Below are 17,110 nucleotides of genomic sequence, written 5' to 3' on the forward strand. Positions count from 1 at the left end.
GCTTTTTCTGCACCTGTACCTTCGCCGCCTTCCTTTCCATCATGGCGAGCAAACCGGCCAACGAGTGACCGGCCAGTATGCTACTACTGCAGCATACGAAGCCACATTTCACGTTTTTGCTGACGACGCCAGCTGGACGGGCGCTGTGGTTACGCACCATATCAACGCGACACCTGCTGCGGCTACGCCCCTTGTCAACGCATCTACTCGCCCCCTCCGCGCAAACGTTTTCCTCCTCGTAATGCTACCAACTTTTCTCAAGACTCGCGCCAGGCTAGACGTCGCTCTCCTTCCCCCTACAGTCTCTCTATCACCCTTGCGCCCGGCCTCCCACGTTGGTGAGCACCGAGTGGGAAGCTAGAGGCGGCAGTTTCTGGGGGTGAAACTGCGTCACAAAGGAACAGTGCGAGTCCCCCTTACCGGCCATGAAATACGTTGACTGTTGCAGTTGAGGACATTAGCGTTGAAGCAGTTGTACACACTGGCGCCGGCATTTCGGTAATTAATGAAAGTCGGTGCTCTAGACTACGCAAATTGAAAACTCCTTACTCTGGTCAGCTTTATGTGGTGCGAGTTAGGCTATGATTTAACCCTCAGGACATTGTACAACGGGCGTGCTCATCAACGGTAATCTTCATCACGTTAAGTTTGCGATACTCTCTCCATGCCCTCATCAAATCATTTTAGGATCGCACTTTTTGAGATCCGCATCTGCTGTTATCTCCTATGGGAAACCGACTATTGACATCACCAAAACAGAACTTGGTAGTGTCGCTGGCGATCGAGAGCTACGCTCGACATCTACTTCCGACTTTGCCCTGTCTCCGGGCGAAGAAACCGTAATCTCGATATTTTACGAGTGAAAAAACAGCGCTAAAAAGACAGGACAAGAAAGGACACAGGACCACGGCGCTGTCCTGTGCCCGTGGTCCTGTGCCGTGGTCCTGTGTCCTTTCTTGTCCTGTCTTTTTAGCGCTGTTTTTTTCACTCGTAATCATGAACCAACCAGCCCAAATCCGTACCTTATTGCAGCTCCATAGCTTGAGCCGACATCGTTGATGGTGATGTGTTATTTGCGCCAATCGGAAATTTCTTCATGAGAGGACTGCTAATACCCGCGAGTCTTGTCTGCTTTTCAAGTGGGTCCGCCTTTCTCGCAGCAGTCAGTAGTACAACCAAGACAATTTTGGTACCTCAAAACGCCACTATTGCTTTCTTCCCCGCGATGAAGCTGCAGTAGTTCTTCCTCTCAGCTCCTTATCACCTACGAATAATGCATGACATCCCAAATTGTAGTCTTTCCCCGCTGGTGCAGTTATCAACCCTAACTTTACCACAGAGAAAACCGGACAACTGTTATCCTGCTTGCCATACACCAGACTACATTGCACTCTCACAATTCGGTTCTTGGGCAGACTTCAGCTGCCACCCATCGGATTAAAGCGGTCTGTTCCTGCATCGTTCGCCCAGGCCCGTACCGTGTTCGGAAAATTATCAAAGAAAACATCGACGACGTGCTGAAAAGAAACATAGTTCGTCCTTCCGCGAGTTCCTGGTCATCACCCGTGGTACTAGTTCAAAAGAAAGACGGCTCTGTAAGTTTTTTGTGTGGATTATCGGGCACTCAACAAAATCACACAAAAAGATGCGTACCCGATGCCTCGGATGTATGATGCTTTAGACACCTTGCAAGGAGCAGAATATTTTTCTAGTCTTGATCTTGGATTCGGGTACTGGCAGATCCTCATGCATGAGGCGGACAAAGAGAAAAAAATTACGATCACCTCCCCTCGCGGGAACCCTGGTGTGATGCGACGCTGAGGGGGGTTCAAGCGCAAGCGGAGAGCAACCGTCGAGCGAAAGGCCGCCGGAGAGCAGCACACCGGTTATATGCGCAGCGCGCCCGAAGGAGAGGAGACCGCGGAAGAGAGAGTACTGAACATGCGCCGGCGCCAGTGTGTCTGCCGTGGCTATGACGCAACACAATCCAACACAATCCACTACAATCCAATCCAATCCAAATCCAATCCAATGCAATTAAAGCCAAGCCAAGCCAATCCATTCGAATTCAATCCAATGTCCCTCGCGAGAGAGGGGCATCGGAGAGGAGAGGGGGGAGAAGCAGAGAGCGCAGCTCGCACGGCGAGAATGGGGGAGGAGCGAAAGACAACAACGCCGACGACGCTGCATGGACAAGGCGAGTGAATGAGATGCAGTCGCATCTAGAACCGCTTTCGCAACATCTGATGGACTCTACAAATTTATTGTAATGCCGTTTGGGCTTTGCAACGCCCCGGCCACCTTCGAGCGTATGATAGACGATGTTCTCTGTGGATTGAAATGAAAATCGTGTGAGTGCTACCTCGACGACATTGTTATTTCTTCTTTTCTTCCCCGTTTAGACGGCACCTCCAGCGCCTGGATCAAATTTTAAGTTGCCTCAGTAATGCCGGCTGCAAATCAATGGAATAAAAAAGTCAGTTCGCAAGTAAATCCATAAAAGTGTTGGGTCATATTTTGAACAAAGATGGAATTCGTCCTGATCCCGATAAAATTACTGCCGTCATAAATTTCCCCCAACCCCTCCGTCAGAAAGAGCTTCGTTGCTTCTTTGGATTGGCGTCGTACTTCCGCTGTTTTAATCCAAACTTTTCTACAATTGCTTCCCTGTTGCACAAACTCCTCGCTGCCAATTCATAATTTGACTGGTCAGAAGATTGTCAGAAAGCGTTTATGAAAATTAAGCAGGCCCTCACTTCTTCTCCTGTGCTCCGCCATTTTGATAAAAACACCCCAACAACAATCCACACTCACGCCAGTCGCCATTGTATTGGGGCTGTGCTCTTCCAATGCACTGCTTCTTCCAGGAAACACGTAGTTGCGTCTGCCGGTCGCAGCTGATGCGAGAAAAAGCTATACCATTACCGAGCAGAAGTACTTCGCTTTTGTTTGGTCTATAAAAAGTTCCGGCCCTACTTGTACAGACGTAAGTTCACTGTTTTGACCGACCACCACGGACTCTGCTGATTTTTGTCCATCAAAAACATAACCTGATGCCTTGGCAGCTGGATACTTCGCCTACAGGAGTACAACTTTACCATGATATACAAGACCAGCAGGAAACGCGCTGATGCCGACGCTCTTTCGCGTTGTCCACTGTCCTCCAAGGAGGACAGTTGCTTAGCGACGGCTCAGGAAGTGGCAGCTATCCCTATTGCCATCGCGGAACATGTCAGTACGGAACTCCCATCTCATCTCGTCTCTTTTCAGTGTTCTGACACGTACTGCTGCCACCTGGTTGACCTTTTGGATGGTTCAGCTCGACCATCCAACAGTTGGTCACGCCGCCAACTTAAAACATTTAGACTCTTGAATGGTGGTGGCCTTTACAACTATAATTACGACCCTACCAGCGACAAGTGGGTCTCCGTCATGTCCCGCTGTTTTCCGTCGCACGTTTTGCGATTTTTTATGACCACAATACGGCGGGACACCTTGTCTTCCAGAAGAAGTACGACCGCATCAAAATCTGTTGTTTTTAGCCCGGCCTATCAACCAGCGTTCCGAAGTATGTTGCGTCATGTGAACCATGCCAACCCCGCCACAGCAGTGGACCACTTGACCCGTTAAACCTAAACTGCGGCTGTTCCCTCGAGTAGCGCTTCACACGTCGCATACTTCTTTTTGCGAGCCATCTACCTGCGCCACATCCGCAGTGAGTTGTTCTCAGTGACCGTGGACAAACGTTCCTTTCTGCTCTACTTTCCGAAGTGCTCCTAGCCGCTGACACCGCTCACAGAACTACGTTGATCTACCACCTTCAAACAAACGGTTTGACGGAGCGCTTCCATCGGACTCTTTCGGACATGCTTTCCTTCACCATTGGCCCTGACTACACCAATCGGGACACCATGTTAACGTTTGTTACCTACGCCTCCAACACTGCTGTGCAGCAAACTACTGAATTCTCCCCATTTTTTTCTTGTCTATGGCCATTTCATTCTTCTGTACTTGATGCATCTTTCCACTCCGCACCTATTCTACAAACGGAGAATCTTTCCAACCATTTTGTTTTACGAAGGGCTCACTGACACTGTCTTGCCCGTTTGAACACGGCGGCCTCTATAGAAAACCACGTCTCTCCACGACGAGAAGCATCATTCTGTAACTTTTCAACATGGTGAAGGAGCTCTGCTGGCCCCTCCCCTCCGTATTCCCTGATTATGCCAGGAGATGTTTCCCCGATTCATCGGCCCTTGCATGATCCTGGAGCAAACCTCACCAGTGAATTATCGTTCGACGCCTAATTCCGGTGTAACTGACCGTCGGTGGCGTGGAACTGAGATCGATGATGTATCCCGTGTGAAGCTTTTCGTTCCGAGAATCCTCGCCTTGACAGTGCCGACCAGGATGGCCGCTTCAGCAGAGGGGGAGTAATAATGTGCGCGTGAACTTGGCATACGAGAGGTTGAGCAACGGGAGGGGCCAATATTCTTTTTATTCTTCCTTGTCATGTCGACATTGTGCGCGATTATCATCTCATTTTCACCTGCATTCTGGACGGGTGATTATCATCTCCGCTGCAGGAACGGTTGCTGTTCTTTCATGGAAGTGCCCGGCGCTCGCAAATCAAGGGGACCTCAAGCGTTCTCGTCGACTCTCTCAATATTAATAAGTACATGTCATACTGACCACGCGACAGGAAAGAATTTTGTTCATATACTGTCCGAGGTTATGATGAAGACAAAACTCTTGCCCCATTTGGAACATACGAGTGGAAAATTGTAGTTGTACTTGAGCTAATTATAGATATCCTGCTTCAGCCTATATGTTGTATTTCACCCTTTTTTGTGATTATTAATTCTGTAAGCTTTGTCTTCGTGGCATGGATGTGCAGACGTTGTATGTTCACGGTAAGGAGGCGTATAACCAGATGATCTCAGTTTGTCCTACCCCTCAACGAATCGGGTTGCTCTTACAATATACTTGTACAGCATGTAGTGCTTTTTTGTACATTGACATTAATAATGTACATAATTTTACGGGCTACCGTTGCATAGTTGAGAGTGCACATTTGTAATCAAGACACTAAGTAGCTTTATGAGTGCTGTCCAAGCGTTTGTTATGTTGGAGTAATCATTGATTTTATTTTGTTACGTTTTAGGCCGGCTGTTCGGCTGGTTCATTTAGTCTAGCCATGTGCAATACTGCATAAGCACGAGTACTGAAAAAAAGGTGCGGCGTATCTACGGTATGATTTTTGTTGCTCGCCACAAAAAAAATAGTTCGGGCACCTCTGTAGGAGGAAGTTCAGCTTAAAGGCGACCTTCAAAGTCCACGTCATCGTCCTATACTTCCTCGGCGGCATACAGGAATACGGGTTGTCTGGCATGTTGCAAATTATAAGACGAAGTTTAACCAAGCTAAAGCTTAATTATCCAGCGGGATGGATAACGCTGCGCTCCCAAGGTTAACGTAATGCAATGGTTTTATGAAGCTAAGGAGAGCAGTGGTAGGCGTGGCTGCAGGAAATTAGAGATTTGTTACTGCTCAGCCTGTCGCCACTCCTGTCCTGACATGGTGGCTGACCAGTTCGGTAAGCGCCTATATTTTTTTAATGCCAAGCGCAACCCCTGCTTCACGATTACAGCGATTACTGTCTATGCTGAGCTGCTCCAGCTAAATGCAAAACCGAGGCAAGCGATAAATCGTACGCCTGTGAAAAGTAAAAAAACTTAACGGGCAACACCAGAGACACGAAAATACTATCCTCCAATTCAACTTTTCAACCGGCAACCAGGATAACACTACAGCTTTTTCACTAGAATACCCAAATTACCAAAACCGTACACTATATGTTCGCCATGCTACAACAAACATATTAATGGTCAGATAAATTGGAAGGGCAGGAGAAGAAAATCATTGCTCGTAACCCTCTCTCATATCTCAATCCTTACAGCAGGTCGTCGACCATGCCAGATGAAGTAACAATAATTATTGCACTGCAGAAGAATAGGCGCACGTCTCAGTAGTAATGAAAGCTTACATAATGGCAATGGAACTGTATGGGCTAGCAGAAGAAGTCCAGCTGATTTCTTCAAAACATTGCGCCCCTGTGGACTCATCTGATAGCAACAGTCTTGCCAAAATAAACTCCCCTGCGGAATGTACTAGCTTTGGGACCTAGGAAGGTCAACTCACGATCTCTGTCTCCACGCCAATAAGAAACTATTGACATACATACAGCATCCCCTCTACCAATCGAAGAAGATAGGGAGAGCCGCACAAATCATGGCGAGCACAGTGAAATTGGCACAGAACCTTTATTTATTACAGATAACTAATCGCCCTACAGGACAAGAAACTATCCTTTGTCATGTCGTCAAACAAGCAAAGCACATGACATCCTGTCATCTACATGTCATCATGGTCGATTGTACCATGGCACATCCGTCCTGACGAGACAGCTTCACTAAAAAAGAGGGACTCCTTTCCCCTCCATCATGAAAGATGTAAACTTAATTCTGCTATCGAACTTGTACACGCACATGCATTTGGAAAATAGTGTCTGCAAAGACACGCTCCCTGATCTTTTGATAACCAAAGGGAACAACAAGTCTATGCCGTCTCATACAGGGGAGCCCCTGGAAAGCACACAATCTCCCCGCGCCCACAATAGATGGAAATATACACGCTGACCAATTAATTAATGCTGTGCTCATAGAATGGCCTAAATTTTGACAGTGACACAAGCCCGACTTGACGGGGCAACCAACCAATCCTGCATGCTAGACGAGTGTCCAAAGCTAGCGAGAACATGAATTGCGTCACAAAGAAGATTAACAATACCACGTCACCCCCCTGTGGAGACCCCGACATTCTCCGCTTATGGCAAGCAAGAAGAAGCCTCCTTCCATAAGCCAACGCGGGGTACCAATTAGCTATCTCGTAACCACCGTATATGAGACATGGAGGAGAAGCAAAGAAACACACAGGACTGCCAGTGACTGAGAACTGCGTATCTCGGCACCGTCCATTTTTGCATTTCTTTCTCTTTTTCGTTGCTTGCGTTTAGGTTTCCATATACTTTTCCTTTCTAGCGAACAAAATTCAGTTCTTAGACCAGCGGCGGTACTGTTTGTTTCTTCTTTCCGTATCTGTATCCTCTACGCTGGTTTCGTTCATTAATTGGTTTTACAACTCCACCAACTTGCAACACTTCTGGAGTCAGCTTTCATCCAACTTTGATGATGCAAATCTTTACAACCAATGTCAGCTCTCTATATAGCAACCACAATGACCACGTTCACTCGGTTGCAACCAAACTAGAACATAGGAAGCTCGCGTACCGGTGAGACGACGCGCTCAAGCTGGTCAACCTTGCTTCCCCAGCCACCACAACAAAGGATATCTTAATCTAAGAACCCTCTAATGGCATCAGTACGACCACTTAAAACATATTTTAGTAAAGTTTTGTTTTCGATTAAATTTGATCTGGCCGCTCCCCCCCTCTTTTCATTACAACGAAATCTTGAAACTCTGGCGTCACGACGACTCCAAGAGACCAGTTTCCTGTGCCATATAACATACTTTGATTGGACACCATTCCTTTAGGGTGAGATAAAAAGAGTGCGCCGAATAATATGGAGCACATGAACATGGCTAGCAGTCATCCAGCGAACAATTAAATATAGCATAACAGACAACGCGTGCCATTTGGGTGCATCCAATTGGTTTTTTTTTGCCTTCTATAAAGCAGGTTTAGGCAATCTGATTTTCCCCTCGCAGTTTTCACTTTGCGTTTCGCATGGGTTGTGTCCAATATTAAACTTTTAAAAAAACGTTTCATTTACGCAGTTTAACAGTGTCGTTTACAACAGTGTTAAAAAGTTTTTTTTTATTTTTTACATTTGCTGAAAAATTACAGTGAGCAATTTAAAACTAATTAGCATATTTCATCAGCATTTTACAGTGAAAACGATGTTTATAAGTACAAAAATTGAAGTACCAATAATAAGTTTGGTTTCTAACTTTTTAACATTTAGGTCTTTGTAATGTGTTAAAAAAAGTCTCGCAAAGTTACGATGTCACCTGTCTATAAGGGCAATAATCAACGTATATAGTATGTTCGAAAGCGTTATGACTTGCAATTGAATTAGCTCATACATTTGATAAAAGGGGTTAAATGATCATTATTTGGAAACTGATTGCTTTTTTTTTTTTATGTTTGCTCTGTTGCCACTACTCGCTGCACTCTAATATGAGGTTTGCAACAATTCTCTTTGCCCACCTCTGTTGTTTGAAGAGATTTATTCTGTGCCTGCTGTCTCAGTGCATCATTGAGTCACCGCTCATTTTTCTGGATCGTCAAATTCCTTCCAAGCAATTTCAACTCTGTACAGAAGGCCAACACTCTGACCCAAACAGCGCAGACAGCGAGCTTGCTAACAGGCGGTATACCACGTGAAGATAAGCCTACGTAGGCTTGAAATTTGTTTTGTCTAATAGGCCAGTGTGCCGTTAATATTGCGGGAATGAGCCCGTGACAATATGATATAGACGCGACACAGACAAAAACTGGGCCCATCTCCCCGCGAGGGGGACTCGAGTAAATGCGTCGCATAGGGGGGTGGGTGTATTGAGTTAACGTTTAGTGTTTGGGGAGTTGGTGGTATTTAATGCGTTGTATCAGCAGCTTCTTGACGTAGTTGGAATGAGTCAAGGATATGAGGCGCGTTCGTAGCCTCCCATTCTGTGTCGGCTTTGTGGCGCAGTGGGTAGAGCACCATGTACATTGCGTTCCGCCCGCAGGGTCGGGGGATCGAAACGAGGCGCCGGATAGTGTTTTTTTTATATAGTGTAGGGGGAGGGGTGCGGACAACGACGGTGCGGACAACGACGGACGTCAGCGCGAGTGACATCGTGAGTTAATGAAATGCTCTGCATTTAAAAGCCCGAGTATCTGTAAAGGCCGAGTATGTCGTCACAGGAGAAGTCTTCTGCCCACCCTGCCACGTAACTGCTTTTCCCTCTCTCCCGCCCACTTTCCACACTGTTCTCCCCTCTCTCTCTCCTTCGATGATGAAAACGGGGTAGGTATGCTAAAGCAAATTCAATTTTGAAGCGCTCGCACTCTTTGCGCACTTTCTGTAGAAATGTTATGTAGCGCCTGGTGCTCCAGCCACAAGATCGAACTTTGTGAGCTAGCCTTTTTCGAACCAAACGCCTTTTTAGTAGGTATTGTGGTGTAACAAATGAACTAGCACGGGCCAAAAACCGCCATACCCACAAGGGTCACAACCCTTCTAACCTTTCCCTGGATACGTTGGCCCCATCTTCACATCCCTCAGCGCTTCCCGACCTACTCACCCAGGCGCGATGCCTGCTGATATCCCCCACTAAGCTAGATATCACAAGACGCCTGCTTCCAGCGCGATGAAGGAACACCTCCTGGCAACCTTGGCCCTCTACGATGTCAGCAACCACGGGACCAGATAGCGCTCGTCATAAGCAGCACAGAATCGCCGACTGTTCGGGGCACGGAAGCGGCAGCCCCACACTGGTCACAACGATTTGAACCTTTCAGGTTGGTTACTATGCTCATTCAAAACATTTCAGCAGTTATGACAGATGTATGGTGGCGGTGTTGTTGCCCTACGACTTGAAGTTCGCGGTTTGACGCTGTTGTGCCGCCATGCGTTTGCCATTAGGTTGTTGTGCGACATTATGTTATTGTTGTCTAGTGATGTTTAGGGCGACCCCCCCCCCAACCCCTAGTGCTCAACTTGTACGGGTCATCGACTCTATCAAACAGCTCGAGAGTGTTCAAGCCGCAATTCGTGTCGAGCTTGACCAAATCAAGTCAACCCAAACTGCCCAAGAAAACGTTATAGCTGAAATTATGACACGCTGTAACATCTTAAATTCATGCTAAGAAACACCGAGCACCTCAACCGTTGTCACCATTATAGGCCGACTAGAGCGTGTCATCCCTACCTTCAAAGCTGCGAATATTGACTCCACCAACCTCATGAGGCGAGCAAACCTCGTTTTATTTGACATTGACAATTGTGAAAAAAGAACGTTGGACCGATTCGCAAAGCAATGTACTAGACTTGTGCAAAAATATTCTAGGTGTATCGTTCAACGCCAGTGATATCGAATGTGCACACCGCGTGGGCACATTTTCTGCAACAAAAAATGACCTAGAATATAAAAACTGGCTCACTTAAACACGAAATAAAACCTAATGTAATGTAAGATTAAGCAAAAAGACACTTTTTGCAGTCACAGAAGGTTTCGCTCCAAGTATGCCCGTTGCACGCTCGAAAGTGTTAAACTTAATCAAGCCCTAAAAATGCGCGTACAAGCTCACCCTTGTGAAGCTGCATGTTGGTAACGAGAGCTATCATTGCGACGCTGCATCCGGCAGCGTTATCGAACACACCACAACACCTATCAGCAGTCAGCAACCAGCTCGAAATGATAACTCACCTGACCAGCCCGAGTGACGATCAGGAAAATCTGCGCCTGCTCCCTTCAATAACCGGCCTAATTCATTTCCTAAAGGGGTGGTGAAGAACTTTTCAAAAACAATTTGTTGGATGCAGTATATTATGGTTTTGTTGACACTGAATTTAAAAAAAACTGGTTTATTTTATGTGTGAATACACCCAAACACTTTTTTGGTTAAAATAAATCACCCCTGCCCGGAGGCGCGGTTACAGCCCTGGCTACCTTTCGCGATTGGCCGGCTGCAGATGACATCATATTGCCGCGAACCATGCATTGGGTTTGTTTATTTGTGTTTTGCTTTTACCGCCCGGCTGCACCGGTCTGTGTTATCTCCGTGCCAAGGGAAGCCCGTGTTCCATTCTTTCTTTTCGTGCCGCATGTGTTATCTGTTCTGATAGGGAGAGCATTCCGATCTAACGCGAACATCCCGGAATAATCTTCTTGCATCTACAATGTTCTCGATGCGAATCGACGGTTCCAGAACCACGCGCGCCGAAAGATAAAAAGCCTGCAGAGCAGACACCAGGGCATTCGATTCTGCGACGCTCGCTGACGCAAGTCACTTTGTTGACCGCTGCTTCGCCGCCTCTGTATTCTTTTGAGTTGTTAGGGGAGCACAAGTTCGCTCCAATAAACTTGTTTCTCCTGCAAGACAACTGCATCGTCCTTGGCTTCGTGACAATATTCTGAAGGGCCGGCGCTCCGGTGACCGCGTGGCCTGAAGATCTGATTCTGGTCCCGTTCAGATAAAGGCCAGAAGGTCTTCTGGTGAATGAAGGGCTCACACAATCTTTCCTTGGAATAAGAGAGCCTGAGGGAAGTATAAACGCAACAAGATCGGACGCGGCGAGCTTTAGAAAGGGGTTCTCCCCAGACGACTCATGGCTGAATTCTGTTTCTCGGGTGCAATGAAGTTGTGAAAATATTGTTTCGTCGCTTTGACTAACAGCGCTAGTCACAATTCCTAGCACAATTTCTCAACACACCATCATCTCCCTCCTCGAATACTTTGTTTTTACATTCGTAGAGGGGGAAACAAGCTTTGTGCAGCGGCCGGCGTTGCGCGCAGGCAGCAGCTAGCGATGCGGCTGCCGCCGGTCGCCGCACCACGCAGAGGTGCTGGTGCCAGGTCGATGCTCGGCCGGCCGGCGGAACGTAGCTTTGCTGCACGTACGCAGTTTTCGAATAGGGGACCCGAACGCTGGACGTCCTCGATGAGCTTTAGAACAACGCCTTCCCGAACAGATCCAGCCGGCTTGGGTTGCACGGATCGCCTCGGAATATTGTGAAATTTACCCTAAGCGCCGAAACATATTTTTGGTCAATGCTATCTCTACAATTCCGGATTACTATCCTTAACGCAGGTTTTCACCACACTGTCATCGCCTTTCTCGCATGTGGAACACTATTTTCACGTTGATAGTCCTTCTAGCGATCGGTGCTGTGTTCCTGCTTGCGCGCAGGTAACACCATCCATCGGCCTATCCCCGTATGACGTGCTCGGGCAAGTCATTTTCTGCCATCGACGAGCCTCCGCGACCTGGCGGTGGTCCGCATCGCGATACAAATTCCATCACCTCTTTCAAAATCACCGTAGATGACTATCCCCCGCACCATTTTTCACCGCACTATCATCCACTCTCTTGCACGTTTACCTTGCTTTTCGCGACGGCCTTGATTCTGGATGCCGCAAAGGGCGGTTGCTGCCGCAGCGTGCGTGGTCCAAGCCTTTTCGGGGGCTGTACGGGCATGCACGACCGACGAGTGTACGGAGCGCTTCACCGCGAACAAAACAATTCAAGTTGCTTGAATTCTTCTTAAAATTCACCTACTCAGCTAAGCTGTCGTCAGAGACAACAACGTTGGCCGGAAAAAGGAGTAGGAGGTTGGGGAAGCTCAGAGCGCTGAGGTCGCACAAATTTTCTAATCTTCATATAATAATAATGGATCACGAACTTGGGGTACCCCCGTATTTGTTTGAGCCGGCCGCTTCGCGTATAAAGCAGAGAACACCCGACGACACGGCCGGCCCCCGCGACTACTCGTAAATGCAATGCAGTAGCCACGGGCGCTCGTGCAGGAAATCTCTCGTATCTAGGAGTCGCTTTAGGGAATCACACAGTAGCATTACGGTTAAATGTCGATGCGGAAACAACTCTAGACGATATAGATAAATAAAGTGCAGATTACAAGCCTGCTTAATTCGGAACTTTGCCGAGAAAACCGGGACCGCATGGACAAAGCGAAGTGGCGGCGCACTTCGCTGGCAGTCTCCCGAATATGATGCTACTTCCGGTCGCTGCCTCCCGATTTTCCACTCTTCTGGCGATGCGGCAGGAAGCAGTGGGCGGGGCGTAGGGTAAACTTTGTCGACCAGTGCTGCTGTCCCCAAGCTAAAAAGCACGAAAAAAAGTTTATAGGCACCAACTCACCAATGTGAGAATTGTAAAAAGTGGAGTTTCGCACGCTTTTAAAAGCGCTTCAGTAGCCCTTTAACATTTGCGCAGCTTTCACTAACATCCGCAGTATACTACCGAAGCCTGTCGCACTGGAAAGCTCCATGGAAGACAGCCCTGCTGGTCAGGAACGTGGCTGAATAGTGATGTCGGCGTCAATGAATTCTCTCCATCTTACCCTAACATAGCAGTGTATTGACGTGATCGAAATGTTAGCCGAGGACAGCAGTACTAATAGCAGTTAGACACTGGTTACCGTCCTCACTCATCTTTCACGACGAAAACATTGAACTTTCTTGGGTATGCCTAAAAAGCGCCATTGCCAAAATAGCGTTCCTAATTAGTTACCATCTACCAAACACTAACCCCTATATCTGTGACTTCTTACGCCTTGCCCTAGAAACCATAAAAAAGATATGCCCACTGCACCTGTCTTAATTTTTGTAGATTTTATTCTGTCCAGCATTAATTGGCCGCTGCTTAGGGTGCTCCACCAAATATCACACAACTAAGACAAACAGTTTCTGAAATTACTTTAGACTGAACTACATCAAGCAGTAACACGCCCAACTAGGGGCATCAAAAGCCTGGATCTCTTGTTATCATCTAGCCAAGGCAACATATAAATGTGTATTTGCTCCCTGGCTTCAGAGACCATAGCCTACTGCTTACCGGAATTTCCTTGGGTATAAAAAGAAAGCCTCCACGCGAAAATTAATCACCGATTATAAAAACGCAATCTTCGACGCATTCAACCGCGAACGGCCCCTCTTTAAGAAAATTCAACAGTTTCACTCTGCCCGCTCGGTTAATACCAATTGGAAATTTTACGAACAGGTAATGTTTAACCTAAAAATCAAATATATTTCTGCTATCCTTGTAAGCACAGATGAAATAACCACTGGTTTACGCAGTGTCTGGAGCGTAATCAATAGGAAAAAACGCCATTATCGAAACACAAATCTTACAAATAGCCGCAGAGCTTTGCACCTGTACCAGACTAGTGCTGACGAGGACGTTGTGGAACTGAATGCCTCCAAAGACAATTTTTTGGACTTATTTGTTGTCAATCCTCCAGTCCAACCTCTTAAATTATTTCAAATCATCTTCACTCCCAATCACCAAACGCACCTCCAGCTATCAGACGACGACAACAAGCTGATTGAAACTAAAAAATGTACTGAAGCTCTTAACGATGATTTCACATCAGTTTTTCATCTGCTGAAAACTCCAGTTTTACGGAATTATCACAGCAATCGGCGACCGCAATGCCCAATATACAGAATAATGCTGATGGTATAGCTTAGCAAATCAGCTCCCTAAAATTTTCATCCTCAGCTGGTTGTGATGAAATATGCAGCAAGCTGCTCAAGAACACTAATTCACTCTAAAGCGCAATACTAAGTTTAATCTTCCAGTAATCAATCAGTACTGGTAAAGTCCCCCACGATTGCAAAAATGCTCGAATAACTTCCGTCTATAAGAGTGGCGATCGATCAAAAGCGTGTAATTATAGTCCGATTTCACTCCTAGTCCAATCTTTTGAAACATCGTAACAACCAATATAATAAAATAAATTGAATCAATTATTTTTTTTACTTGCAACAACATGATTTTAGAAATCTACTATCAAATGAAAGGAAGCTCTAGAGTTTCCCCATGATTTCTTACAACGCATGGAGGATCATCTATAAACTGATGTCATCTTCCTCGACTTCTCGAAGGCCTTTTATCGTGTCCCACACAATCACCTTCTTGCAATGTTATTGACTCTTGCAATTCCTTCAAACCCACTTTCTTCGATTGAACATTTCCTGACAGGACAAGTACAATACACATCCGCCAACTCTCACGATTATCCAATTTCGCGTGTTACATTCTATGTCCTCTATGGAGCAAGCTTATCAACCCTATTTTTCTTAATCTACCTGAATGGCCTGCCATCTAATACAAAAACAAGACCGACCTTTTTATGATGACTGCAGCATATGCAACGGCATCCATAACACTAGTGATTCCATCGACCTTCAAGGAGGCATAGACACTGTCACTTCACCGTGTGAAAAATGGCTCATGCCTCTATACCTTATTAAGTGCCAATATACCTCCGTTTCCCCTAAGCGCAGCAGCACAAACCCCTCACATCATATAAACTCAACCAGAATACCTCGAACAGACTGGTAGAAATATGTTTCCTAAACACCGTCATCATCGTGGGTTACTCATATTGAATAAATACGCTCGCACACCTCACGCACGCTTGGGATTCTCCGTCACAATTTCAGATACACATCGCCCGCTATAAAAAAACTCGCACATCAGACATACCTCCCGCCTAAACTGGAATACCTTTCATCCACCTGGCGCTCATCGAAAGCTTAATTAACATACAAATTAGAATCCATCGAGAATCGTGCTGCGCGCTTTGTCATGTCAAACTACTCGCGCAAAACCAACATCACTGAACTAAAATGAACACTCGACCTTCCTAGTCTTAAATCACGTCGTATCATCTCGTGTCTCTGTATACTTCACCCTTTCTACCATCACCCAATTGGACCACACCCTCGACTTTCAGAACCATCTAAAATCTCCCCACACCTCAACCACAGCAGTCCAATCGCACCCATTCACTGTTGCACATCTGCGATGAAAGATTCTTTTTCCCAACTGCGACACAACTGTGGAACGGCCTCCCCAAAATTATTTTTTCGACCGCCGATAGCAAGGCCTTCCACGAAAAACTAACGAATCATTTTACTTAGAAAGGTTTTGTTACTAGCACTCTCTTAATATAATTGTTTAATCGTGTGCACTGCTTGCTTTTTTTATAACTGGGATTTTGCTTGTTGAACCATTTGCTTCTTCCTGAGCTTTGTTCCTTCGTTCTTCGTGTGCACCACTTTTTCGCCTTTTCTGCATTCTTTTTACATATTAAGAGCTTTTCAAACATTGTTTTCCTCCGCCTTACGTAATGCCTTTGGGCCTCTTAGGCTTCAATGAATGAAATTAAATCAAATTCTTCCATAGACTGGTTGGTCGACAAAAACCTCTCATGACATCATAAAAGGATCATGAGGCAAGGAAACTGCATAACTATTGCTTTATTAGTGGTGGTGGTCTCTGGGTCATTAAAGAGTTTCGTGGTTTTGGATTCGTTCGGCTTTGGCGCTTTGGTGTTCGCAGTTTACCCACCAATGATCACAATTTTGGTACGGGGTGGGCAGCATGCCGCCGGATGGTAGGCGAAGCGACGCTGTACTCGTAAATGCTTAGGAAAATTCACACATCATGTGGTAGATTGTTCCATGAGATTGGTGATATACGCAGGTGCGCTGTATTAACAAGGATGAATAGCGTGGCCAGGAGTTCTATTGCGATGCGTATAGCTTTGATGGTCCCTGTAATAAGTAGTCGGGTTGGGCAGGGTGGGCGGAAGGTTGGGAAGGCAGGGTGGGAAGGTTGGGAAGGCAGGGTGGGCGGAAGCGGCTGGGGCGAGGGCGCGTGAAATATCATTGTAGTCTTCCTCAAGATCATTCGCTACATTTGTCATCCTAATAGAAGCAGCTGCGAAGATCCTCCTTGTTAATTGATTGAATGTTTATGTTGATAAATGAAAATGCAATTTTCTACGCCTCCAGTTCCTGGGCTTTGTCTTCTCATGCTAAAGTAGCAGACAAGGTAGAGAGAAATAGGCAGCAATGTGCCTCATACCTGCCCATCATAAACGAAAGGAACTTTTTCATGTTTACTGGTAGGAATTTCATGAGGTTTTATAAAATATTTGAAATGATGTGGCAATCGTACAAACACTTCATTGCGACTTAGTGCATGCTATTGTGGGGCATTCGCAGCTATCATACGACGATCCAGAGGCACTCAGATGAAATATAAGGGCCGTTAAATGACATAAACAGGGTTTTATTTGACCATATAAGATTTCACGACCGCTTCCAACGCATGCGCGGTGAACTCAGCAGATGGGCTGTCGAGGGGGACATACTGCTGCTCGTTGTTGGCGGTCGGCTGAGGTCGAAGCTGTGGTTCAGGCCGGCGGCGGTCTTGGTTGGTGCCTAGGTCGACTTTTGCGTTTGGAATGTGGCGCCTGAACATCGCTGGTTGTGGCACCAGACCGACAC

The 17,110-nt window shown here is 46.4% G+C and overlaps 1 protein-coding gene across 1 annotated transcript in view; it reads right to left on the reverse strand.

Annotated features, from left to right (window-relative positions):
• Nucleotides 1–310: 310 nt before the first annotated feature.
• The window catches only part of LOC144148312 (uncharacterized), a 29,401-nt gene continuing 12,601 nt past the window's right edge, over nucleotides 311–17,110 (reverse strand). Inside the window, exon 2 of the mRNA XM_077679865.1 lies at nucleotides 311–385. Coding sequence (XP_077535991.1) covers nucleotides 311–385 — 75 coding nt within the window. The remainder of the gene's footprint in view (nucleotides 386–17,110) is intronic.

This window comes from Haemaphysalis longicornis, unplaced genomic scaffold (assembly GCF_048455015.1).
Source record: "Haemaphysalis longicornis isolate Haplotype H1 unplaced genomic scaffold, Haemaphysalis longicornis Haplotype H1 scaffold_8, whole genome shotgun sequence".
Lineage (NCBI taxonomy): Eukaryota > Metazoa > Arthropoda > Arachnida > Ixodida > Ixodidae > Haemaphysalis > Haemaphysalis longicornis.